Below are 27,217 nucleotides of genomic sequence, written 5' to 3' on the forward strand. Positions count from 1 at the left end.
GGAGAGAGGTCACCAGCCGGAGAGAAGTCACCAGCCAGCGACATAATGGTCCGAAGTGATCGGGCCCCAGGACGGTCCGAGAGACGCTGAGGAGTGAGCGGGCTCTTAAAAGAGCATCACCTCTAAAAGAGCAAGGCCCATTCACTCCTCCGAAGCGTCGTCGGCCAGGCCCGATCGACCAGGCCGCACGGCTAGGCCTGGACCAACCAGGCTGCCGTTACACCAGCTGCCGTGTTGACGAGACATACGGAGGGTCCCCGACCGAAAGACCCATCGAGTCGTCTCCAGGGCGACAAGGTAACCTGCACGGCCTCGTGGAGCTCCTTTGGTCTTCCAAGCTCCGAGGAACATTAAAGGCCTATGGGCCCAGTTCTCCCTTTTCTTTTCTGGGGTTTTTGCATGGAAGTCTGTGGTGCCTTGTCCCTCAAGTAGAGAAATGTTATAAGTGCATGTAAATGACAATAGACAATGGTTTTATTGTTGCTTGCAACGTTGATGCAACGTCTTATTGCTCGTGTCTTGTCCCTTACCCCCATTCATTGCCTTGCTTGCATATGTGCATGTACAAATAAATGTCCGCATTGTTTGAATATTCACCTGCTCGTTGCATCCTTTCCTCCATTGAACTGCCATAATTGCGTTCGGAATAAACAGCTGGTTATTAAGAGCCGATAAGATAATCGGGTCCAACGGGGCTTGGCGATAATAAACCACTCGGCAATCGCAAACGGAACGGGCTGCTAAAAGCGGCTCGTTTCCGGACAGGTCCCGTTGAGGTACAACCTCTCGGTCGTCTGACCGCGCGAATAATTAGGTAAATCGACAATTCGGCGATCGACCCTGTAGTGCGGGCAGAGCATTGACAAGGTTGTGGTGTGGTAAAAAAAAACACACCCGGAGCTGGATTTTGGCGTTGATCTGAAAGCTGCGACTGGATTGCCACGGTCGGTGGGCGCGCGGTCGCAATTAGCTAAAAGCGGTCGCCCGCATGCCGGAGTGGCGGAAATCCACAATAATATTATGTATATATTTCTATATATATATATAATATACATATAAAATATATGTGAAAAAATATATATATATATATATATATATATATATAAATTTTTAAAGATGGCGGATTTGTTAAATTATCACAACAAACGAGAGTTCCCACAGACATGATCTTTCATTTCAATCGATAAACACATCGTGGACCAACAGATTCATAAACTGCTTTCGCTTAAAAGATATTTCTCAACACAAAGTGCATATTGTATTCATCAACCATGCACCAGATCCTCAAGATTTTCCTTGCACACCAAATGAGAGGATAAATAAAAATTCCTTGCACAGATTGTTGAATATTCGGAAGTTTATAAAATCAATGTACTGCAACGGGTATATTTTTGTGCATATTTATGTCAGAATCAGGATATAAATGCACCGGGCCAACTTATGAAGGATGCAGAGCAGGTATGGTGTGTGATTTATGGGAATACAAATTACCTTTTTTATACAGTATATAAAGAGTCGAGGCTCATGGAAGAGCCAGTATTAGTAAAGTGAACGGATCATGACACAACGGGACAAAAGGAACAACAGAGAGATAGGGGGGAAACACCAACAGCAGCGCTGAAGACCAAGACAGCACGAGACAGACAAACAATGGGTGTGGGGAGGAATGAGGGGCAGGAGGGGATGGATGCATGAGGTGGAAAAGACGGACACAGAAGGAAACTCTCAGGAGGGAAAAGTGGAACTTTGTGAGGAGGGTAGAAAAGGCTTCAACCCAAATTACTGCACAAATAAATTGCTCTAACTTTTTATTCAACTTTGTTCATCTAAAATCAATAAAACAAAACTTTTGTTTGGTTCAGACATATGATCCATCACTTGGCTCGTCATTAGAAAATATAAAAATAGCTCCGCAAAGCGGGCGTAACCCCTCAGCCCATGCATTGTAAAAGGAAGCAGTGATATCACGATGATGCAGTCAGTTAGAGCACGTTGGACGTCATATCAAAAATCAATCAGACTTCAAGATGGCTACCGTGGCAGTTAGTGGAAATCTCGCAGCACGCCCATTTTCGAAACGAACTTTCCTCTACTCAACCCCAACATACCCTGCAAAAATACATTTAATCGGACAAGGCGTTCTCCTCGAAATTGACGGAAACCAAAAGTTGACGGACGCCCGAACACCGAAGTATGAACTTTGACCTCTGTGACCTTGAAAAGTACGTCAAATCAAAAACCTGGGTTATATATGGGACATTTTCATAAAAGCGGGTCAGGTAACGGTAAAGAACAAACTCAAAAATCAACTTTGTTTGATATTCTCGAAATAGTGCTTGAACCCCTTATAAGGCCTAGAAAAATGATCATATGATGTCAGCAACGCAGGATCACCATAAGGCCTCAGCGCTGACTGGGAAATATATGCTTGATAAAAATTAAAGGAGAGTCTTTACCATTACCTGACCTGCTTTTGTGAAAATGTCCCCTATTATGTATCCTCATCAGATATACCTGTGATAAAAAGTTGGCGATGATCCAGCCATTCACTCAGGAGAAATAGCCATTTCTAGGTTTTCAGTTTTGGCCCCCTGGTGGCCTAGCAGAGAATCAAATTGCGCTCATTATCGAAAGGAACCTTCCTCGACGCAGCCCCAACACACACTGCAAAAATGGATTTAATCGGACAAGGCGTTCTCCTCGAAATCGACGGAAACCAATTTCAAGATGGCTGCCATGGAGGCCACATTGAAAATCGCAGCGCACCCATTTTCAAAAGGAACCTTCCTCTACTCAACCCCAACACCCTGCAAAAATGGATTTAATCGGACAAGGCGTTCTCCCCTTAGCCCAATTCGGGCTGAGAGGTAAAAAAAAAAAAAAAAAAGTGCTCAGAGAACAACTCACCCAGCACAGTGTTGAGAAAAATTTGATGGGAAGGGACTTTTAAACTCTTGCTCATTGCATTTACGAGCACGATCTACACTTCCCACAAGCCACGATTTTGTCCGAATCTTAATACTCCCCGATACTGACAGACCGAGAAAAAAAATTGATCGCTCAAGATGATGTAAAATGGTGGAATATTTTCTCTGAGTCCTGCTGCATGAAAAGGGTTTTGAAAGTGCTAAAAAGGTGATTTACATTCTCCAGTGTTTAAATATATAATTAAATTGAAATAAAATGAAGATTTTAAAGACTGTTAAAAAAAATAATAAAAATTGGGAGTTTAGACCTGTTGATGCAGCATCCGACACAGCACCTTATACGAGTTATTTGTGCCTGTTGTTTGTGTCCTTTATTACATCCTTAAACACAGTTAGTTTCCAGTTTGGAGTGATACAATTTTGTTCGACTGCCAGACAGGCAAAGTAACACACATATATATATATATATATATATATATATATATATATATATATATATATATATATATATATATATATATATATATATATATATATATATATATATATATATATATATATATAATGTTACGGTTGTGGAAATTCGCATTACACCATAAAGGGTCCTCATGTGAGACATATCGGCAAGTTCATGTGAAGTTAGCCCAAACCCGTTGTAGAGAGGGAATATATGTGATCCATTCAGGCTGCGACGCTTCAGTTAGCCGTTTTTCTTTGGCTATTGTTAATTTGGTGCAAGAACAACAACGAACATCACCACAACCAACATCTCAACGATCACGCCATTCACTACACGACGCCACCTTTCACAACTACGCGACCACATCTTCGCCACTCGCCACTCATCGAGCACCATGCGGTCACGATCCCCGCGGGACGGATGGGAGGGACGGAGTGGCAGCAGCGGCGGCGGCCGGGGTGCGAAGGGGCATCTCCCGCCCGAGCCTTTCTTCCCTCGTCGTACGGCGCGTGCAAGAACAAAAACCAACAACGCCTGTGGGATTTTCCCTTCTGCTTTTCCCGCGCTTTGGCAGGGGGGAGGGGCGATTTGAGCCGGAGGTCAAAGGTGAAAAAAGGTGGGGGCCCGATTTTGGGGGAATAATTCCCTGGCCCCGAGCCAAGACTGACTTTCCTCGCCCCCCGCACGGCGCGGGGAGGGGGGGGAACGAGAGGGCACGCCCCTTTTTGGGAAGCTTCCAGAAGGGAGGTGGAGCCAGAAACGGGGCGGGACAAAGGGCGGAGCCCCACGCTACAAAAGGGGTGGACGTTGGGTAAACGTCCACCCCTTTACCCAACGAAGAGGAGGCTTCATGTGGGTCTTCATGTTGGTCTTCTGGTTCATGGTCATCTTGTGGTTCGGGTCGCGAGCTTCTTGTTCCTGCATTGCTTCTTTGATCCTCGCGCGAGCCCTGGGACCCCGTGCGTGAGCGCGGAAAATAGCGCCGAACGAACCCCATCCATTTCCCCAAAACCCCGTCCGTACCGTCGAGCGGACCACACGAGCGACGCGCGGCACGAGCTTGCGGACCACGCCGGAGGGCTCGGAGTTGCGGTCGCAAAAGGAGGACTCGACGCACTCAGGGAAGTCGCACTTCCATTTTCTTTTGTGGTTTGGTGTAAATGTGTGTGGCGCCAGTCCTGCAAAGTAGAATAGTGTAAGTGACTGTGCTGTGAATAATTGCTTATTCGGTTTTAACTCTTTCCCTGCTTCCTTTTGACTGTGAATACGTGTATGTGTGTATGTGTGTATGTGTGTATGTGTGTATGTGTGTATGTGTGTATGTGTGTATGTGTGTATGTGTGTATGTGTGTATGTGTGTATGTGTGTATGTGTGTATGTGTGTATGTGTGTATGTGTGTATGTGTGTATGTGTGTATGTGTGTATGTGTGTATGTGTGTATGTGTGTATGTGTGTATGTGTGTATGTGTGTATGTGTGTATGTGTGTATGTGTGTATGTGTGTATGTGTGTATGTGTGTGTGTGTGTGTGTGTGTGTGTGTGTGTGTGTGTGTGTGTGTGTGTGTGTGTGTGTGTGTGTGTGTGTGTGTGTGTGTGTGTGTGTGTGTGTGTGTGTGTGTGTGTGTGTGTGTGTGTGTGTAATAAAGTGCTTGCTTGTTGAACTGTTTTCCCATTTCGCTTCGTCTTTTCCCTTATTGAAAGCTCCATCTTGCATCATGTAAGGGATTGATAGTGGGTTTAAAACACCCGGTAAGTAATCTGAACCGTCGAGGTCGACGATAACTCTGCTCGGTTATCCCTGCAGCACGGAACGAGCCGCTTAAGCGGTTCGTGTCCGGAGTCGACCTGCGGCGTGGTACAACTCCTCGGTACGCTACTCGCGCAGGTACTTAGGTATATCGAGATTCGGCGATTCACCCTATTTCGCGCGGGTAGAATGCGGACCGAGTTGTGGTGAGGTTAAACCCCCACCCGTGACTGGCTCCTGGCGGTAGTTCCCAGAAGGTCATGACTGAATTGCACGTTCGGTGGGCGAAGCGGCCGCTATTGGTTACACGCGGTCATTCACACGCCGGCGGGTGCAGAATTCGTAACAATATATATATATATATATATATATATATATATATATATCCCCTCTCTGCGATGCGTGATCGGGACGAATTCAGAAACAAAAGCACTAATAAACTCTCCAGGTTTGTTTTCTCATTCATGTTCAGAACATAGCATTCAATTGAAATGAATTTTTTCTTCAATCATAAACTGATGTTTGTAGCCTGCTGCATTTCTCTATTCTCTCATTTCTCTACCCCAACCTGCTGCACTTTTGTTTCTCTTTGCAATTGTATTGTTCTCAATTTATCCCCCTCTCACACCCCAACTCTCACAAAATGCTCCATTGCCACTGATGACAAATAAAACTCGAGTGAAGTCTATGGCACGCCATCGCAAATCCCCACACTTCACACCAAAAGCAAAGTTGAAAATCAAAAAGTTCCACCAGGAATGACCAAATATCAAATTGAATTTAAAATGTTTTTTCCCCCATTTTGACCCGTTACCTTAAGAGAGCATGAACCAGGGTTCGAATCCCCCAAAAAATCATTACATATTGCATGCATCCCCCAATGGTGATCACAAAAAAAGTTTCATTTTAAAATGTGCCCATACTTGAATTTTTGGGGTATTTGACCTTTTGACACTGCTCCAGAACCCCAGGGGATGGGGCCAAACATAAAACTGCTCTTGCACATTCGTGCCATATTCGTGGTGATCACAACATCCAAGTTTGGTGAATTTTTGCATAAATGTTTCAGAGATGTCGTGACGGACTGACGGACAGACAGACAGACAGACAGACCAACCTAAATGCAATACAACCCAGCGAGGGTAATCAGCATCATGGTACAAAGGACTTTAACAGTCGGTGCCTCCCCCACACCCAGGGGAGAAGGTACCCCAGCACCAATTTTGATTGGCCGCATGACAGACTCATAGGTACCCCAGCACGTCTGCACAATTTAGTAAACATCGACCATGCGGTTTTCCACTCTACGAGTTGCGCAAACATGCATGCACATACTTCATTAATAAATAACAATAAATTATCAGTCAATTCTGCAGGATATTAATCCAATTTCAGATAGGATAGTAACAACTGCCAAAGCAATTTATTGGGGGCAAACAACACACTGGATGGTTCATCGTTGCCTTCACAGCAGGGTTTTACTATTTCACTCGGAGAAACAGCACACAACAGCTTACTCTTTTCAAAATGCAAAATTCAACATTTCATATCCACAAGTGCTCGTACACGAGACGTCCAGATTAACGGTCCATTCGATCAGACGTAGCACTTTACCATGCCACTCTCTGCTTGTGGAGCACTCGGACAATTTGTTGGAAGGTGCTATTCCTCTTTAAGAATCGAAACGGATTATACATCTCAAAGGCAAGTGCGTTACCTCCGAGAGATCCCATCAGTCGGTAGATGATGAATCATAAATGAGAAATGAAATAATTATTCCCATTGGGATAAAAAAAAAAAAACATCATTTCCACTCCTTCGTCCTCCTTTGAAACATCAGAATATACCCTGAGAATTTTTTTTATTCTTTATAATAACGATTTACCTTTTTCAGTTCCTTGTAGAGCTCCAACTGCAGGCGCGCCATGTGAGTGTCCATAAGCGTCTGAGTGCAGATATAAACACACTTTTCAAATCGTCCACATACACCTTAAAATTGAATTCACATTCATAAACCTGTACACTGAAATGCAAAGGTAACGAGCAATAGCATTCATTTAAAAACAAAAGTAACCCTAAATCTATAAAGAATGCTCAATTCTGATTTTTTTTTTTTTTAACTACCACCTTGTTGATATCCCTGATTATACGGAGTTTGTTGGGTACGCACTTCAATGTTTATACTTATTTGTCATCGATCCACACTGTGCTCGATACGACATCGTCAAAAATAAAACAAAGCAACGACCGGATCAGCCGGTTTCAAATTATGACCTGAGTACTTGTGTCGTCGTGCTGAAATTATCATACGCAGCACTTCATTCATTTGAGGTTTAGTCCAAATGTTGGGAGAGGCCTGTTTGGCATTCATATCTGAGCACATCGCTCATTGTGATCACGTGTGTGCCGCTAATCTAGAGTCGAGTAGGTTCGTCTGTTGTCTTCAGTGTATTCACAAATCCATGTCGGGTGTCATCCATTCAGAAACAGGATTGCCAGCAAAGCGTCGTCACACTGCGTTCCGAGGTTTGAATCCCGTATGCCATGTTGATATTTCAATCATCTCCGATGGCTTTACCCAACGTCATCCGCACGTTCTCGCGATGCATGCACGAGCTCCCTCAACAGCATTAAACACCGTCGAAAATAATCTATATTTAAATAACTCACATTAAATTTCAAAACATGGACGGTCGGACAATGCCATTCGTGAGGGATACGTTCCTGAAAAATGTCGCGAATGTCAAATCCATGAAAGTTGGAGCATCGCATCAATGGAAAAAGGGGAAATGAAAAATAAAAAAAATAGAAAATATCTCATGAAAAACCACGAATATGCCGGCAAAATAAAATTAAAATTAAATTAAAGTTTAAAAAATTTGAAACCGCGAATATGCGAAGCACAGGGTCGTGAATGTCGAAACGGGTCGCATTATAAAAAACACAAATACGCAGGGTCCGCCAGTACGAGGTCTTCAATGAGCCATAAATCACTGCAGAAATAAATGTTCTGGGAATAACAAAACGTTCCATTATAGAACGTTCACTTCATCTTTGACAGACATCAACATGCAAAACTAAATAAATAATTTACCATGTACGTTGCTAATCAAGGGTCAAATTTGTTTGTCCAATGCCTTCGGTTTGTTCCCAAATGTTTGTCCTGCACCCTCCTTTGGGAATTAGGATTGCCGGAAAGGCTTTGAAAGCCTAAGGATGACACTGTGGGTAGCAGTGCAGCAACTGAAACAACATTTTGCAATGGGTGGTTCTGTCTCTTTTGACGTCTGCAACAAAATCGGAAGTACACATCAACTAACTAGTACGTGCACACACAATCTTGCACAACCAACCTTGATGACTTTATTGAGGCATTCGTCTGCCACCATGCGTACATCAGAATCTGCATCATCACAACTCAGAAGGAAGGTTTCGATGGCGATCCCCAGACAGCGAGTGAAATCTGCAGTGCCCCTGTCAGGTGCAGCATTCGTACACATACCAGGGTCTCACAAGGTAAAGCACCATCCCCCCTCCTGAAGGGATCACCATCAGACAAAACTAAGGTCGTGGACCTGCTGGTTGGAAAGGTTCTTTGGTTGAAGTATCAAAACATTAATGATGGACAATTCCCAGCTGGTGCCATCAAATCAGACACTCAATGAAGTGGAGGAAATGTGGTGTGTGTGCGCGCGTACACACACACACACACACACACACACACACACACACACTAAAGAGAGACTGCTATATAACAACATTCACTGGTATTGATCCAGGTTAGTTTGGGTGAGACTAAAGCAATCATGGTATTTTACAATTTTTTTAATTCAAATTGATCAACATCTTCGAAAATCTGTGATCACAACAACCACGAGTCATACCAAAGACTTTAAAGGGTATTTAAATGGATAAGAGCATGGAGAAAACCATGGGGAAGAGGAAGTTGTTCCTTCGGAAATGCTCCGCCGAGTATGGTGAGAAATGCAGGGGCATCTGTGTGATGTTGCTGGTACCCAGAGTGCCGAGAGAAGGTACAGAACTCCCCACATGCTCAGCGGTTGTGTTTGTCTCATATAAGATTCTTGTGTCATCTCATGTGTTCGTCTATGTCCATGTGTGTGAGAGATGTGTGTGTGGCAGCTCCCCCAAGAGCCTTAAATCCTGTACAAAACAAACGGTTGATGATGGACCACGTGTGCCATGCAGAAAGCTGGGGGCGTGGGGGGGGGACAAAGCATGGAAAGAGTAGAAGGTTAGTTTAGGTCAGGTCAGGTTAGGTCAGGTGTGGGTGCATGCGCCGGAGCAGCGCATCGCTGCGTCCACTTTCCACCGGTACTCCAGAGGCCTCAATCTGGCCATCCCCCGGGCAGATGCCTGGCCCATCCCCATGTCCTTGAGATGCTGATCAACCTGCTGCAACCACGAGGAACGTGGTCGGCCCATCGGCCACTTCTACTCACGAGGCTCCCACACTGAGAGAATCTAGTGAGCAGGATCAGTGTCAGGAAAAGGAGCCACATGTCCATACAGCTACAGCTGACGCTCACAGACTATGCAGGTAATAAATCTCATTTGAGTCTCTCTCAGCAACCGCTCGTTGGACACAAAGTCTGACCAGCGACAACCAAGTATTCTCCAAAGAGACCTGGTACCAAAGGAATTAAGTCTCCATCTTAGATCCCTGGTCAGAGTCCAAGTCTCACATCTGTAGAACAAGACTGGAAACACCAAGGACCTGAAGACTCCGACTTTCGTCCTCCCACACAGGTATCGGCAGTTCCACACCCCATGATCCAGTGAATCTATGACTCCCCAGGCCCGACCCAGACATCGATTGACCTCTGGCTCACAGCCAGCAGAGACATGACTCTCACTGCCAAAGCAAGTGAATCTCTCCGCAACCTCAACATACTCACCACAAACAGGTACAGACGGATAGCAGCATCGAAGATGCCAATGAAAGCCTGGATCTTAGTTTTGACCCAGGAAACCAGTCATCCCAGCGACTCCGACTCATCCTTCAGCACCTCAAGGGCCCCCAAAAGAATATCCAGTCACATCAAAGATGATTGCATCATCTGCAAACTCGAGGTAAGAGATCTTGACATTCCCAAACGATGCACTGCAGCTTGAGCTCTCCGACATCCTCCCCAGAATCCAGTCCATACAAGTGCTGAAAGGTGTGGGGGCCAGTACACACCCCTGAAGAACTCCAGTAACAACTGGAAATAAGTCGGAGATGGTATCACCGCATTTCACAGCACTCTCAGTACCAGAGTAGAGTTGAGACATGAGATTGATCAGTTTTGCTGGCACCCCACAAAGACCAAGAATCCTCCAGAGGACATCCCGATTCACTGAATCAATCACTTCACAGAGATCAACATAAGCTGCAAGCAGCCCCTGCCGAAACTCTCGTCTGCGTTCGGTGAGGACCCGAATGGCAAGGATACGGTCAATCATTGACCTCTGTGGTGTAAAGCCTGACTGCTCTGGACGCTGGTGCTCAAGCAGATGGTGGTGAACCCTGTCAATAATGATCTGAGCAAAGACCTTGCCCGGCACTGAGAGCAGCGTCACCCCTCGGTAGTTATTGCAGTCCTGGCGATCACCCTTCCCTTTCCAGAGAGGGACAAGACCCCTCTTCCAGTCAGTTGGGATGATGCCTGTGTTCCAGGCAGAGCACAGAACTGCATGCAACGACACGAGTGCAGCATTTCCACCAGCCTTGAGAAGTTCAGCACGGATGCCACAGATCCCTGGAGTTTTACCCCCATTTCAACTGGTTCATCACAGCCTGTATTTCCACAAACGAAGGTGGACCACAGTTGATTGGAGGGGTCAGCAATTGGGATAGTAACACCCCAAGCATCCAACTCGACAGTTGTTGGATCAGCTTGGTACAGCTGCTCAAAGTAACCGGCCCAGCGAGCCTTCACTTCGGACTCTTCTGTCAGAGCCCACCACCCTCCGCTCAAACTGCAGTACACCGACGGACAGGCTTGGAGGAACGCGATGCATGAATTACCCTGTAAGCAGGACAAGAATCACATGACCACAGGTGATGCTCCCCCCAGAAGGTAGAAGGTGCAAGACCAGAAAGGAGGCAGAAGAAGACAGCGACCACTGACCTGTCTGCAATGTCAAAGTGATAAGCCCTTAGACTCAGCTTCATTGCGAGAAATTCCAATGATCTTGAAAGCTTTGGTTTACACCACGTGAGGAAGGGGAGAGAACAGTATTCCATCAAGCTGCTGTGAAGTCCATGTCGGTGGAAAGAAGTTCAGGTGTGCCAAGTCGTCGCTAATCAATTGCATTTACCAGTTCTCTTGAATTGATGACTCATTGTTATGTGTTCATCATCATTAACATCAGTTGTTTCTCTGTACACATCCATAAGGCTAAAAGTCCACTTTTCATACTGCAGAATACTGAATTATCAAGATCAAATGTTTGCTAAAAACAAAATAGATAAATCTCAGTGAAAGATTGCCGTAGAATTGTGTTTCTCTCGAAAGAAGGAAAAAAAAACTGAGTGAAATAGCTCTTATGACTCAATTTTCAATGTGCATTATCTGAAGCACAATGAAGAGGTGCAGAGATCATAATCTGTGATTGAAAAAGCTAAAAAAAAAGGTGTCTCACAGGGATAAGCAACACTTGAAGATAATATCCTTATGGGATAAAAAGGAGAAACGTTTAATCAACAGAAATGGCAGAAGGCTCAGGTATCGTTGACCCATCACAGGTACGAAGGTCACTTTTGAAATCAGGAGTTAAAGAAACAACCTCTGTGAAGAAAGGGGACAGGACTAAAAGGCTAAAATATAAGCAACACACAAATCGGACTATGGAGCAATGGGCTGTCTTTTGGACAGACGAGTTTCAATTATTTGGATCTAATTGAAGACGGCGTGTGAGACGATGAAAAACTGAAACTTGTAAAGATCCTTTCTTGAAGCCAACAATTAAGCATGGAGGAGGTTCAATCGATGTTTGGAGGTGCATATCCTCAAGTGATGTGGAACGTTGCTGAAAATTCATGGTAAATTGACTGCAGAAAAGGTACAAACAAAATAATGTCAATCCACCATTCTATCCCCAGTAGTGCAAGACTTGTTGATCCAAACTTTATCTTACAGCAAGAGAATGATCCAAAACACTCAGCTGGAATCACTGAAAGTTATTCACAAAAAGAAAGAGGAAGCTGGGGTTCTTCAACTCAAAGAATGGCCCCATCAAAGCCGAGATCTCAATACGATTGAAACTGCATCATGGGACTATTTAGACAAAGAAGTGAAATGGAATCCCAGCGACTTCGATGACCTTTGAAGAAATGTGGAACAAAATTCCACAAGATTTCATTTTCTATATACATGTAGAACCTAGAAGGGCACTCGATAGAGCGCATACCTCCGCCACGTAATGTCTGACCCACGAGAACAAATCGGGGCCATGACATTTTTCAAATATCATACTCTATATCGTGTTTGAGCCCCATCTCACAATAGCGGAGAATAACTTTTAAAAATTTAATAATTCTCAGATCCAGATATTCCCCAAAATCAAATCAGTTCGGCCGTGTCACATAACACCCAACCTGTCCACCAAGTTTCTTCTAAATATGTCCGCAACTTTTTGAGGTATCCTGCACACAGACAGACAGACCGACAGACAGAGAGACAAAGAGAGAGAGAGGGGAGAAAACAACCTCCTTCACCTTCGGTGGCGGAGGAAATAAATATATTGGAAAGTGTCCAGAGAAGAATTTCGATGGTTTTGAAGGAAACGAATGGACGTACTCCATTCGTTTATTTCAGGTATATAATGTGAATACATTTGGATAATGGAATAAGATAATACTTTTCATAAAAGGTGTATTTGCATCGAACACAACGTTTTAGTTTCCTCACACATCAAAACAGGAATGTGTAAAATGTCTGAGACTTTTGCATAGCAGTGGAGATAAATCATCTCTCAACTCCCTGACACCTCCCTTCCAGGTAGACGAGCATCGATCAATTGCGATCATCGACAGGTAAAACATGCCGATCATCCCGCTTACCGAACTGAAGGCGCCAAGACGGTTTCCAAGATCGTCTGGCAGTAATTGATTTTCTCCTTCTTGCTCGCAGGAACATCTTTCTTCCTACAAAGCAAAACAACACAAAAGTGTCAGACTATGATGACCAGGCCCGGAGTACGCACGTCAACGAATGGAACTCAAGGTCGCTTGCATCTCGACTCGAGGCTCAGGAAGATTAAATCTTCACAGTACCCAGGACCTACAAACTTCAGTCTCCAAATGAGAAAAATCGAATGTATTAAATGTGATCGCCATAAAAGAGATAAAAGTAAATAAGATTGGAAAAATAAATAAATAAATAAAAGATGATTTCCTTGAGAGAAGATCTGTAATGCAGGGTGACATATTCATCACGTCGGCAAACACAAGTTAAACGAAACGGCACTCGGTGGAGCGCATGCCTCCGCCAAGCTGAACCGTTTACGTTTGGTATCCCACTGATAGGCTGGATCCGGATCCAGACCCGAACCAAAACTGAATTGGCCCGTTCCAATCACCTACCAAACTCATCCACCAAGGTTTGTCCAAATGCGTCCATAGCCATTTGAGATATCGTTTGATACATCGTTTTTGGCCTCGTCTCTCAATGAGTGAAGAATCACTTCAGAAGACGACAGTATCTGGAGCCAGATCCAGATCTTCAACAAAATCGAATCAAAAGCAGGCATGAAATCCTGAAGGTTCAAATTAACCTTCGACGCTCAAGTTGACCCAAGGTGTCGCTCGCACAACCATTCGGGGCACGACTTATTAACCATTTAATGAGCTATAAAAACTGCGGCATTGCTGAGGCAGGGCTATTCTGCTGATGCAGTGCCCCCCACCCCCCTGTGCGTTCGGACAATAATTTTTTTTAACTTGTTGAGGATGGTAATAACTCGCATGCTCTTCACAAGACATTGTGTGATGTTTCATGTCCACGCTGGTAGGTGGGATACCCCGGTTTTAACATCCATCTGAGGGACAGCACACGACGACGTTTCAGCCATGACACGAAACACCTGGGTGAGAGTTTATAGCTCGGCTGAGATTTGAACCAAGGCTAGACAGCTCGGGTGCGAGTGGTCCTGGCATTAAATCAGATAATAAGTACAGTACAATGCCGTTATGATGATGCAGTCGGCCATTGCATCTCAGTGCCTTGGGCAAAATTCAATGTTTGACACAAGGTTTATAATTGGCACCATCTTGGAGAGCTGGGTTATGGATACAGCAAAGGCATGACGGACCAAAAGCATGGTGCTGCTGAATCCTAATCCATGATGGACGTTTCTTCTCGATACACCATAGCACGCAAAACCTGCCTGGTGCACATTGCCAAAAGACCGGGGGAGGCCTTGCCGGAGACGCTTGCCGTGACCTTTCCATCAGTTCCCCGAGGCCCAAACAAATAATAACAACAAGGAAGACGTCGTGCAGAAGCACGATCCTTGCGGAATTCCAAAAACAAATTTGACCAAAAATAAACAATGGGTGGTTGAATTCATTCAGATGATATGCAAATCCTCATCAAATCTCAAGTAAATCGATTGAAAAGTGACAACTTTAGAAATTCGGCCCATGTTGACCTTTCGACCTCGACCTCAAAAATAGTTGGTCGTTTAATTCAGTGATCCGTTTTGAAAATCCCGTTCAAATTTCAATTTCAAATCAGATGAAAATTGAGGACTTTAGAAATTCGACAGAGCTGTTCACCTTTGGCCTGTGTTGACCTTTTGACATCAAAATCAATAAAAACTTCTTGCTTACGAACAACTCGACCATTTCAAGAAGTTTTGTGAAGATCGGTATCAAAAAAAATATATATATATTTATATATAAATATAAATATATAGATAGATAACGTGACCTGTTGCCGATTGACTTGCAAACAACCAACGTAGTCGCGAATCTTCGATATCGCTCGAAATAAAAACGACAATTTCTGATCAAGACCTTCTTCACCGTTGGAATGTCAGGGCAGGCGGTGAATTCCCAAGGATCGTCACTCTCCCACCGACGACGCGATGGAGGACACGATTTTACAGAAGATTACATCTCACCTTGCTGCTCCTGCCCTCTCCCACCTTCACCTTTCCCCCGAGGCACTCCGAATCATCGCAATCCTCAACCAACCTCACCCGCTCACCCTCCCCAAGCCAAAACTGGTTGCCCAACTGCATCACATTGATCCCAAATTGCGGAATAACGTCCAGGTGCTCGCCGCGTCGTCAATTCCGACTTCACTCCTTCAAACGTACTGAACTCCTGACGATCACAAGCACCTGCACGTCCATTTAATGCCTTCTCCACGAGGGGACTCGTCCCCAATTCCATTCCTCTTGACCTTCTTCGTCGTCTCTTCGAGCGTGTTTATTCCTGGAAGAACAACTCAAATGGGACGAGCTCTTCCTTCTGAAACCAAAGACATTGACAGCGGCAGTGCACGTGATCGCAGGTGTCACGTGACATTGATTGCAATCATCAGAAATCACGTGACTCATGGAACACCGCTCTGTCAGGTCGTGCTCCTGACCCATGGTGGGGGAGGGGGGGGTATGTTGTGTGGATTTTAACTAAAACACGAAGGTGATGACGTCACTGGGAAACAGCCTTTCATATCGATTCCTGTCCATGTTCTCGGTTCACTCCGTCGGAATGCATCACCTACTGTACATACTGTACATAAATTAAATTATTGCGTCGCTGTGCTGGATGATGGATCGGTTCCATGTCGGTCGATCTCGATTCCTTCACTCGACGTCCTCATCCGTCCGATTAACCCCTCGATTTGCAAAAGCGCCAGTTGGGAGGTGTATAAGCGAAGCGTTGTTTCCTAAGGCCAAGAAAGGAAATGCGATAAAGTAAAAAAAAAAAAAATAAAAGGAAACGAGATAAAATAATCGTTTGTAAGTATTGTACAACTGAGTAAATTAAATTCGTAAAACGACGGAGGAGGGAGGAAGAGACGAAACGGGAGGGAGGGTATCGGGGAGGATTGTTAAACAAGGATTCCCACTCACTGCCTCTGGCCCGGTATTTCAACGTCTGCGTCAGGCAAGGCTGCGGAACTCTGAGATGCCTTTAATGTCTCGAATGCCTTGACCAGTCTCTCCATGCTCGCCATCGCACGCAGAGTCACGGAAGACGTGACAGGAAACCGATTCACAGCCGGCGCGCGCGAAGAAAACGTCAACGGGCTCTGGAGGACCCGCGGCTTCCGGGTGGGAGAGAGGGAGAGAGGAAGGGGGAGGAGTTAGGGAGGAGTTGGGGGCGGAGAATGCAGGAAGTGGGCGTGTCCGACAAACTGACAACAAGCACGTGCGCGATTGAACACGTGCGCGATTGAACGGAAAAGTGGTTTAATTAGCCAGCACGATTTATTAATTATCTGATCGTTCATTCGGTTGAACTTTTAATTGTGTGGGTCGGACTGTTCGGTTTAGGGTTTAGGGTTAATAGGGATTCGGTCATGTTCGGGTTCGGGTTCGGGTTAGGGCATGTTTGCAGTACTTTCCCACAGTTGGCTTTAACTGGTTTCTGGAGGTCTCTGGGAAGCTTTGTTAAATGACGTTTTTAATTGGCGTTGATGAGATCGCCGGTGTCTCACTCCTTCACCTTCATGCTGTCGTGATATTGCAAAGAAAGTAATAAAATAAAACATTTTAACTTTACAGACAAACATCCAGTAAGTAAATAAACAGCACAGGTAATTAAATAATTCCTGTTTTTTGACTTCATTTCATTTGAAAAGGTCTTCAAAGAGCCTCAAACATGCTCATGTTTGTAAATTATCCATTTATAAATATTTACCATTTATTGGTTCACGAAAAAATAAGTGACCACCATATTCGTTATTGGTGTGTGTTGGGTAGTCGATAGAGGCGAAAAAAAAATTCGACAATTTTTTTTTTCCATTAAAAACATTTTTTTTTTTGATCTATTGATCTACCCTTATTTGTTGGTCGTGGTGTCGGTCTGTTGGGGAGTCGATCCAGTCGAAAAAAAAAGTTTTTTTTTTATTTTGAATTTTCTTTCACCCTTATCAGTTTTTCTGTCTATGTTTGGGTAGTCGATCTAGTCAATTTTGAGATTTGTTCTACCCTAATCAGTATTTAAAATGGTGATTTCAGTTTATACAATGGCGATTTTGATGAAACTTGGTTGGTAGGTTCATACCATGACCTAGTTGTGTGCAAATGAGAACCGTTGCTATGGACACCACGTTGCCCAGCAACGGGACTGAATTTTTTGAAAAATCATAAAAAATTTATTTTTTCCAAAATCAAAAATCTGGCCACGAGCAACTGTGGGCAGTACATTCAGCCATGTTGTCAAAATTTCCAGCCGGATCCTATGAAAACTGTCGGAAAAGATAGACTTTGAATGAACCCTGGTCGAAAACAATAAAAAAACGAAGTTCGTTATATCTCAGAGACTGAGTCAGATATACATGAAACTGGTATGGTAGTTCCATGGTATGTCCTAGTTATGTGTGAGAAAGAACCGTTGCTATGGACCTCCGTTGCCAAGCAACGGCCGAAAAACCTCTAAATGTGGTGGTATTTTAACGAAAAAACAATCTGCAGCATTAACCCTTGAAGCTAGAATCATGAATTTTCTTGTGCTTAATCCTCAGGTCATTCCCCATCGAATGGACCCATTGTGTCAGGTTCTTTTGGGTAGTCGACTACCCATGTCCGCCTACTGGCTTGTCTGTCTGTCTGTCTCTCCCAAGCATAGCTCCGTGAGTTTTGATCTGATCCTGATAAAATTTGGGTGGGAGGTTTATATCATGATCTCGTTGTGTTTTCCTGAGAATGGGCGTCGTGCGCCCATTATGGGCGGAGCCACGCCCAAAAAAACGTGTTTTTAGGGGGTAGCCGATTTCAAGTTACATCTTCTCCGAGGGGGTTTGTCGAATCTGGCAGGGGTTTCGGTATTTGGTTAGCCCAATGGCACCTGCATAGCCCCACAGAGCTTGATTTTTCATTTTCGTCCCAAGGTCAAGGTCACAAGGTCACGAACTTAGACAATTGCGAATTGTGACAAAAATCATTCGACCGCCCAAACTTTGAGAGCTGGGATGACAATATTTTTATGCATAATGTTGAGGTCATTCCCCACCTAAAGTCTTGAAACCATTTTTCTCTATCTCGAACACCTTGCCCTTGCCCCTTCAAGTTTGTTTTTATGCTGATTTCATCAAAGTATGGATAATCCGAGGAGTGCGAAATGCCATATAGCCCATATGACATTATATCGTTCCTGGAATCTTAAAGAGGAAGTTTTGCACCAAAGGTCATAATCCTTGACCTTTAAAGTTCTCAAAAGTCAAATTTTCAAAATTGTGGGAATCGAACCGGATTTTCAACCTTCTTCGACGAACTAACTCCAATAAGCTATAGCACGTATCCTGTTTCCTTATGTTAATGTCCACAACATTGTTTTGGGACCTTTAAAGGTTATGCAAAGGTCAATTTTTTTAAATTGATAAACGAAACCGGGTTTTTGACATTTTTCAGCTAATAACCTGTCACTCGTACCACATCATGTTGATCATTTTTATAACTTGGTCAAACATTATCACATTGTCTTATCCTTGACTTTTGAAACTATCTACATCGTCAAATACGGCTCGTTAACCATCGTCATCTTCAGACTTGTCCTGATTTGTAGTTGTTGTAGCATCGCCTGTCGGATGCCATGGATGAACCTCACACAAGACCTCAAGGAGCCCCTCAAAGGCACTCCAAGGTCCAAACGGACATACAGATCCTTTCTTTTATCTATCTATAAGTGTGTGTGTGTGTGTGTGTGTGTGTGTGTGTGTGTGTGTGTGTGTGTGTGTGTGTGTGTGTGTGTGTGTGTGTGTGTGTGTGTGTGTGTGTGTGAGTGAGTGAGACCGCTGTTTCTCGACAACCACAGGTCCGATCTAATTGAAACTTGCCAAGTATAGAATGTGGGGAACCAAACGTGTGAAAGAAGAAGTTGAAACATTTTAAGAGATTGATTTTTTTATTTTCATAAAGATTAGGTTATACAATGAAGGAAAGGTTGATGAAAAAACCCATGAAGGTGGATGTTGAATGTGGGTCAGCAAAAGTAGAAGGAAGATGGTGGATTGGCAGGAGGAAGAATAGTTGGGACAGGATGTCACGTGGTTATGTGGGGGTATAAGGTGAGGAGGAAAAGGTTTTTTTGTTGTTTTTTTTGTGTTTATATTTTAAGACATGAAACGGGGAGTATAGTTGGAATGGATAAGGGGGCGGGTTAGGGGGGTGGAACAAAAATAAAAACTGATGGGAAAAAGGAGAAAATACAATAAGCACGATTCGGATTGTGCACACAAACGGGAAGAAGGTACGCTCGATGCGGCTGGTCCCATCCTGGTTCGCCCGACACGGCTGGTCCCATCCTGGTTCGCCCGACGTGGCGGGTTTTCATCCTGGTACGCTCGACGCGTACGAAGGATTGACCGTATCCTTGCACTTCGTGTCCTCACCGAACGTAGACGAGAGTTTCAGCAGGGGCTGCTTGCAGCCTATGTTGATCTCTGTAAAGCGTTCGATTCAGTGAATCGGGATGTCCTCTGGAGGATTCTTGGTCTTCGTGGGGTGCCACCGAAACTGATCGATCTGATGTCTGAACTCTACTCTGGTACTGAGAGTGCTGTGAAGTGTGGTGGTACCATCTCTGACTTATTTCCAGTTGTTACTGGAGTTCGTCAGGGATGTGTACTTGCCCCCACGCTTTTCAGCACTTGTATGGACTGGATTTTTGGGAGGATGTCGGAGAGATCAAATTGCGGTGCATCGTTTGGCAATGTCAAGATCTCGGACCTTGATTTTGCAGATGATGCAGTCATCTTTGCGGAGACTTTAGACATCCTCTTGGGGGCCCTCGAGGTGCTGAATGAGGAGTCGGAGCCGTTGGGATTACAGGTTTCTTGGGTCAAAACTAAGATCCAGGCTTTCGGTGACATCTTGGATGCTGCTGTCCTGTCTGTGTCTGTTTGTGGTGAGGATGTTGAGGTCGTGGATCGATTCACTTACCTTGGCAGTGATATTCATGTCTCCGCAGGTTGTGAGCCGGAGGTCAATAGACGTCTGGGTCGGGCCTGGGGAGTCATGGATTCACTGGATCATGGGGTGTGGCGCTGCCGGTACCTGTGCGGGAGGACGAAAGTCCGAGTCTTCAGGTCCTTGGTACTTCCAGTCTTGCTCTATGGGTGCGAGACTTGGACTTTGACCAAGGATCTGAGACGGAGACTTAATTCCTTTGGTACCAGGTCTCTTCGGAGAATCCTTGGCTATCGCTGGTCGGATTTTGTGTCCAACGAGCGGTTGCTGAGAGAGACTCGGATGAGATTTGTTACCTGCATAGTCCGTGAGCGTCAGCTGCGACTGTATGGACATGTGGCTCGTTTTCCTGACGCTGATCCTGCTCACCAGATTCTCTCAGCGAGGGAGTCTCATGAGTGGAGGAGGCCAGTGGGCCGACCACGTGCCTCATGGTTGCAGCAGGTTGACCATCATCTCAAGGAGATGGGGATGGGCCTGGCATCTGCCTGGGGGATGGCCAGACGGAGGCCCCTGGAGTACCGGCGGAAAGTGGACGCAGCGACGCGCTGTTCTGGCACATGCTCCCATACCTGACCTGACGCTCGACGCGGCGGGTCTCATCCTGGTTCGCCCGACGCGGCGGGTCTCATCCTGGTTTGCTCGTCTCGGCCAAACTGCACGAGGCGGCCAGGTATCCGGCCAGACTCTGACCCTCAGCTCGCCTTCCCTCTGAGCTGAAGGGCCGAATAAAGTCCAAGCGGCCCCATTTCTTTTGGGGTGTGTGTGTGTCTGTCTGTTGCCCGTCCTTAAGTAGAATTGTTAAGTGGTTTTGCTCACTATACCTTGCCTGCCTGATAGTCGTGATAACTCTGCTTTGTGTCTCCCTCCCTATTATAAATAAACCCCGTGTTAAATGTTCCAGTTCGTTGTTTGTGCTTTCTTTCATTCACCCAGTATGGTTCGGGCTTGAGAATTAGGGAGGCCGATTGTGCCGTAAATTGTTATTTGGACCGGTGCGGCTTTGGTAATTTCCGCTCGGTTACACCGGATCCAAGTCGGTAACAGCGACTCGGTTCGGGCAAAGCCGGCCGTGGGTGTGGCTTCCCCGGTCGTTAGATGGTGTGAGTACTTAGGTAAATTGGAATAGACAAGTGGACGCTACCTCACGCCGTCAAAATATTGGCGACCACGGTCCTTTAAGCGACCCGTCGACTCTGGAGTTATCCCGGGTGACGACCTTCGATTCCAGGTGTTCGGTGGGAGACGGCCCTACTGCTCTATCTAGCGCTCGTTCCTCGCCACCGACCCCCGGCCCACAACACTATAACCTTAACCAAAGTAGTGCACTAATCCACACAGTATCGAGCTTCAAAGAACAATTATCAATTATTTTAATCAAAAGCAAAAACAAACAAATCTTCAACAATTTCAAATAACAAGCAGCAAAATCAGGAAGAAATCAACATATTAAAATGACATGTCCAGAAACATCATTACATTTCCATCTCATTAATTTTGGGAATGACCTCCTCTTTCAGTGCAATGCATTATTCCCAAACCAATGGATCTGTGGGGGGGGGGGGGGAATATGAACAAACGTCACACACACACACACACACACACACACACACACACACACACACACACACACACACACACACACACACACACACACACGCACAGAGAACCTGCTGACCAAATATACTACATACTCGTAAAATACAGTGATGCAGTCTTCAAAAATATCCCTGTATGTAACAAAGTTGTGTTGCTTACGTTGTATTGTAAATAAAGTTACTTCTTTGTTGAAGTCAATGACAGGAATTTTAATTACAGGCACATGAAACGAGTAAACCCCAGAGAGTGGGCAACAGAGAAACACAATAATGTGGGAAAATGTAAATGTGAAATTCAAATTCATGAATACTCACATTGAACACAGATGAACGTGTCCGTTGGCAGAGCTTCTTTGGGAGCTTTATCCCTCATACGTGGGTCTCTACACCGACAACCAGTTGGGGTATGCGTGGAGAGATAATCCCTGCCATACTTCAATCACCACCAGGAAATCTCCAGCAAACTTGGGATTGGTCAACATACTCCTGTGGGTGGACTGAAAGGAGAGAAGACAGTTCATCATACAAGTTAAGAAGCAAAATGAAGAGAGAATTAACGAACACAAGTGATTTCATACTTTCTCATGTTACATTTGTATGTGTACTATTGTCGTGACATGTTTGCTGAATACTTCCCAATCCTCAAATGAGGATGGCCACATCTCCTGGGACGAATGATCAGCCACAGGCTCTTGTTGCATGTGAGAAGGACGATGAAGAGTCCTTGCTTCTTGGTTTGCTGCAGGGTCCATCATCGTTGGAGGTGGTAATTCCAAAGTAGCTAAACAAGTTGGGATTAGAGGGGAAACAGGATGCTGGCAAAGTGTTCCTATGTGATGCAGTATGGGGAAAGAACCCAGAAGAGTATACCTCATAGTCATGATTTAAATCACAAAAGCGATCCGAAACGAACATTTCCGTCTTGTTGATCTTGCAATGAACTCGCATTCTCGGCTTTCTCGCTCCCATGATGATAAATGTGCGTGCTGGGTGTCGGATGATTTCCTCTTCAGCTGTGGATTTGAATAATGACAAGGGCATGAGAACCCAGAGTAACAAACTTTATTTAAATTTCAGAAAATTTCTTAAAAAACCAATTTAAATGTAATATGACAATTTAACAAAGAACATTCAAAGTTAATGAACTTTGCATTTAAATAAAATGAATCTTCATCATCAGGATCACTGTCTGGAGGGACATCAGAAATGGCTTCATCAACGATAATCACAGCCTTGGCACCTGTCATGGTTTGAGAAGCTGAGTGAACACAATATATTGAACAATGCCCCCTTTCTCTCACCCCACCCCAACCCCCAATCTCCCACTCCGTCTGCAGGTGCCACGTGAAGTGTGGCCTTGCCACGCCGGGCACCAAAGGTACCCAGCGGTATTGCGCACTGAAGGATACTTCAGTGAAGAAAAGGAGAAAAGTTTCAGAGATTGCCCTTTGCTTTCTTGTTCGTTAATTTGTCTGGGTCACATCTCATGCACCTTTTAAGCTGGGAAGCTGATATTTGGAAACAATACAGTGTCCATGTGCTTTGGCAAGTTCCCTCAGACGTCGCACACATTAAGATTGGCATCAAGAAAATTAGGATTGGCAAATAAACCTAAATTATCAAGTTTCTGAATGACCTTTAATGCATGCACCCCTACTCTTGTGGCCTCCATCTCTGTCGCCACTGCATTTCAACCAATATTTAATTTTGGCCTCAAACTGCACTTCATTAACTGAAGCTTCATTAATTTTTTGGCTGCAGTTGGGAAAAAAAAAAACATTGAAATACTTTAAGTTTACACACATAAACTTGTGTAAAAGCAGCTCTTCCATGAGCCTTGACCTTGTATAAAAAAACTCCAACATGATGAAGCTAGTGATTGTGCATTTCCTTCTGACGTTGACCCAATATCTCCTTGACATTTCCTTCCGACGTCGGCCCAATGTGTCCCCAAGGTTTCCTTCCGACGTCGGCCCAATGTGTCCCCAAGGTTTCCTTCCGACGTCGGCCCAATGTGTCCCCAAGGTTTCCTTCCGACGTCGGCCCAATGTGTCCCCAAGGTTTCCTTCCGACGTCGGCCCAATGTTTCCCCAAGGTTTCCTTCCGACGTCGGCCCAATGTCTCACCGTTTCCTTCTGACGTCGGCCCAATGTCTCCCCAACGTTTCCTTCCGACGTCGGCCCAATGTCTCCCCGTTTCCTTCCGACGTCGGCCCAATGTCTCCCCGTTTCCTTCCGACGTCGGCCAAATTTCTCCCTAACATTTCCTTCCGACGTCGGCCCAATGTCTCCCCAACGTTTCCTTCCGACGTCGGCCCAATTTCTCCCCTACGTTTCCTTCCGACGTCGACCCAATGTCTCCCCTACGTTTCCTTCCGACGTCGGCCCAATTTCTCCCTAACATTTCCTTCCGACGTCGACCCAATGTCTCCACTACGTTTCCTTCCGACGTCGACCTACCGTTGTTCAGCTGAGACCAATTTACGTCAGCACGACGTTGTTTTTCTGATGTGGGCCCAACGATGCGGCTGACGTCGGTCCAGCGTTGTAATGTTATCTGGGAACAATTGGCACAAGTTTTAACACCAGACCAAATGAGAAACACACAGTAAATGCAGAGATAATAAAATAACAGTAAAAACGCAACAAAAACGACCAGGAAACTTATCTTTGAGAGAGTCGGCAGAGATACTGGAGGAACCACCACCGTCGCTCAAGAACCGGAACGGGAAGTCAAGTTGGGACGACAATGTCAAAGAACTGACTCTTCCAGTCAGTTGGGATGATGCCTTTAAACAGGGCTGGCCCCATGTCCACCAAATTTTGCATGTGTTGGGTCGTACTTGGGGTCAGGTCATGGATAAGAAGAACCGCTTTCCCCTTCATAAGGGTGGGGGGACAACTTACGATTTTCGCTCGATCACCAAATTTTGCAAACTTGCTGTTTACCTAGGGTAAACACTCGAGATGGGGCGGAAGACGACTGTCCGATGCTCCCGAAGAGAGCGGTTGTGTTTTTATTATAAGGAATATGAGAAATATCCATCGACAAGGTGTCCAGTAAGTGCCATTCTTGGTAGTACCAGTGAGCAGCAGCAGTGTATATAACACACATACATGGACAGACTTTTCTCCTTTTACCAATAGATGCAAAAACCTCGTATAATTACATTTGCCATCATATGTGGACGGAGGTTCTATTTTCGCCCCTGTTTATTTGTGAGCAGGGTATTCAAAAAGTTATGGATGGATTCAGATTCAATTTTGTGGACAGGTTGGGTGTGTGACAAAGACGAATTCGTGCGGTTTTGGTGAACATCAGCATCCGGATCCAGACACTAGAATTTTTTATGTGATTCTTCACAATTGAGAGATAGGGCCAAAACCGATATATAGCACGATATCTCAAAACATTGATACATTATGACAAAACAAGGTGGATGAGTTGGTATGTGACAAGGACAAGCCAATTCGATTTTGGTTTGAGATCCGGCCTATCATTGGGATACAAAACGTAAACTGTTCAGCCTGGTGGAGGGATGTGCGTTCTACCGAGTGCCATTCTCGTTTTTCTTGTGGCCTGGAACCCCCCCTCAAATTTTTTTTTATAACAGTCTTCACAGCCCATAAAACTCCCACTGCCTCCCCCCTCCCCCCAAACACGATGAAAAGTAAACATCATTTTAGAATTACCCTGTGCATTAACAAGCCCCAGATATGACCTTCCCTCACTGACAGTGATGATGGGGGAAGTCAGTTTGAACACGCCGTCCACAGGTCTTGCACTGGTGGTCCACGTCCACGGCAGTTTGCAGTACGGAAAGCTGCATGATCTCAGCATTTTGGGGGAACTGAGAAAGTTCTCCAACTCTTTTGTTGTGCAGAGGCACATACCTGTCTCGCAGGTATGTTGCCAAGTATTTTTGGCTTCTTTTTGAAACTTTCTGAGCCATCTTCACTCACAAACCTTATATTATCCCACATACACAATATGCAGGACGTCGCCACTACACGTTGTTTCACATATACGTCCTTGAGTTACTTTGGAACATTTTCAGTATAAGATCGACAATTCCTCGCACGAACGTCCATTGGATGGAAAACGAGCTGTTGCCCACATGCTTTACGTGCCAGCTTCCCAGCGTTCCACACCACAATGCACCGCATCCTCTCCCTCTCAGACTATCTAATGCTGTGCATGGTTGGACTCAATGCCGCCACATATTTTTTATCTTTGTGTAATCGGTAATTGTTGAATAATGAGTGGTAAATGGAGTGGTAACGAAAAGGGTGAACCTGTACGTAAGCAGCAATGCGGTTGTGTGACTGGATGTCAAATTAGACATAGTGAAATGAAATGAGAATGGGGAATGACCATCCTATATTGTTTGCTATCTTGGTTTGCCGCCACCGACTGTTTGATCTATTTTAAAGGACACCGACGAGAGCTGTGCAGGTGGGCTGGCGTGATGCACTCACTGCCCATGCTGCAAGCACGGCCGCAGTGGGAGTGGCAACCAGGGGACCTCTTCGTGAGGTTCCGTGTGGACACCGCAGGGGGTAGAGCATAAGTGTGTGCTTGCTCAAAGTCTGGAGCCAGGGTCCGTGAGGGAAACCACGAAACCACGTGGTGTTTGTGCATGTGAAAGACTTGCACTGAGCATTCTGGGGTGTATTACGTAATTTTGAAAGTCCCATGTTGCTTAAAGAGATATATATATATATATATATATATATATATATATATATATATATATATATATATATATATATATATATATATATATATATATATATATATATATATATATATATATATATATATATATTTGAAGGGTAAACTTTACTTCTTCTTTGCATTCTTTTTGTTTTTTAAGCCTTGCCATTATCTCTACGTGAGCAGTTATGTGTATTGTTTAATTTCTCGCTGTCAATGACAAAACTTGTCATTCACGTCATGGAAAGCAATGATTCGTTGTAAAGCACAAGAGCACACTCATGTTTTGTTCCAGCAAGTTTAAAGCTATTATTTTTGCTTGTTTAATATTAGAATCCAATTTCTACCAAAATCTGGTAAACATGGCTGAGTTGATGAAAATTTTGAATGCGAAAGGTATTTTTGAAACAAACGATTTTGTGCTTGAAATTAATTTGCAAAGACCCATGCTCTCTTGCCCAGAGCAGACCCAATCTTTTTTTTTCTTTTCTTTTTTGCAGCGATAACCGAGCTCTCATCTTTCTGCCACCATTGCCCTCACCTTTGATCGCTCCAATCAGTGAGGCTGTCATGAACACATCTGAGCACAGGGTAATCAGTACTATGTAAGGGTCCTTT

At 44.7% G+C, this 27,217-nt stretch overlaps 1 protein-coding gene and 1 long non-coding RNA gene across 6 annotated transcripts in view; both read right to left on the reverse strand.

Annotated features, from left to right (window-relative positions):
- Positions 1 to 16,455, reverse strand: part of HTT (huntingtin) — a 637,913-nt gene extending 621,458 nt beyond the window's left edge. For all 5 annotated transcript variants that reach the window (XM_085849284.1, XM_085849282.1, XM_085849286.1 and 2 more), the window contains exons 1-4: positions 16,227 to 16,455; positions 13,204 to 13,287; positions 8,489 to 8,609; positions 7,021 to 7,080 (exon numbers count right to left, since the gene is read on the reverse strand). In XM_085849284.1, the coding sequence (XP_085705410.1) occupies positions 7,021 to 7,080; positions 8,489 to 8,609; positions 13,204 to 13,287; positions 16,227 to 16,330 (369 nt within the window). In that variant the 5' untranslated portion in view covers positions 16,331 to 16,455. The remainder of the gene's footprint in view (positions 1 to 7,020; positions 7,081 to 8,488; positions 8,610 to 13,203; positions 13,288 to 16,226) is intronic.
- Positions 16,456 to 20,590: 4,135 nt separating this feature from the next.
- LOC147015008 (uncharacterized) lies at positions 20,591 to 26,574 on the reverse strand. The gene is made up of 3 exons (XR_015050189.1): positions 24,343 to 26,574; positions 22,199 to 22,896; positions 20,591 to 21,834 (listed from the first exon to the last, which is right to left on the reverse strand). It is a non-coding gene; the product is annotated as an uncharacterized LOC147015008 (long non-coding RNA).
- Between the last annotated feature and the right edge of the window lie 643 nt (positions 26,575 to 27,217).

The sequence above is a fragment of the Eptatretus burgeri genome, chromosome 12 (genome assembly GCF_056783735.1).
Source record: "Eptatretus burgeri isolate ZD-2024b chromosome 12, Ebu_testis_v1, whole genome shotgun sequence".
Taxonomy (NCBI): domain Eukaryota; kingdom Metazoa; phylum Chordata; class Myxini; order Myxiniformes; family Myxinidae; genus Eptatretus; species Eptatretus burgeri.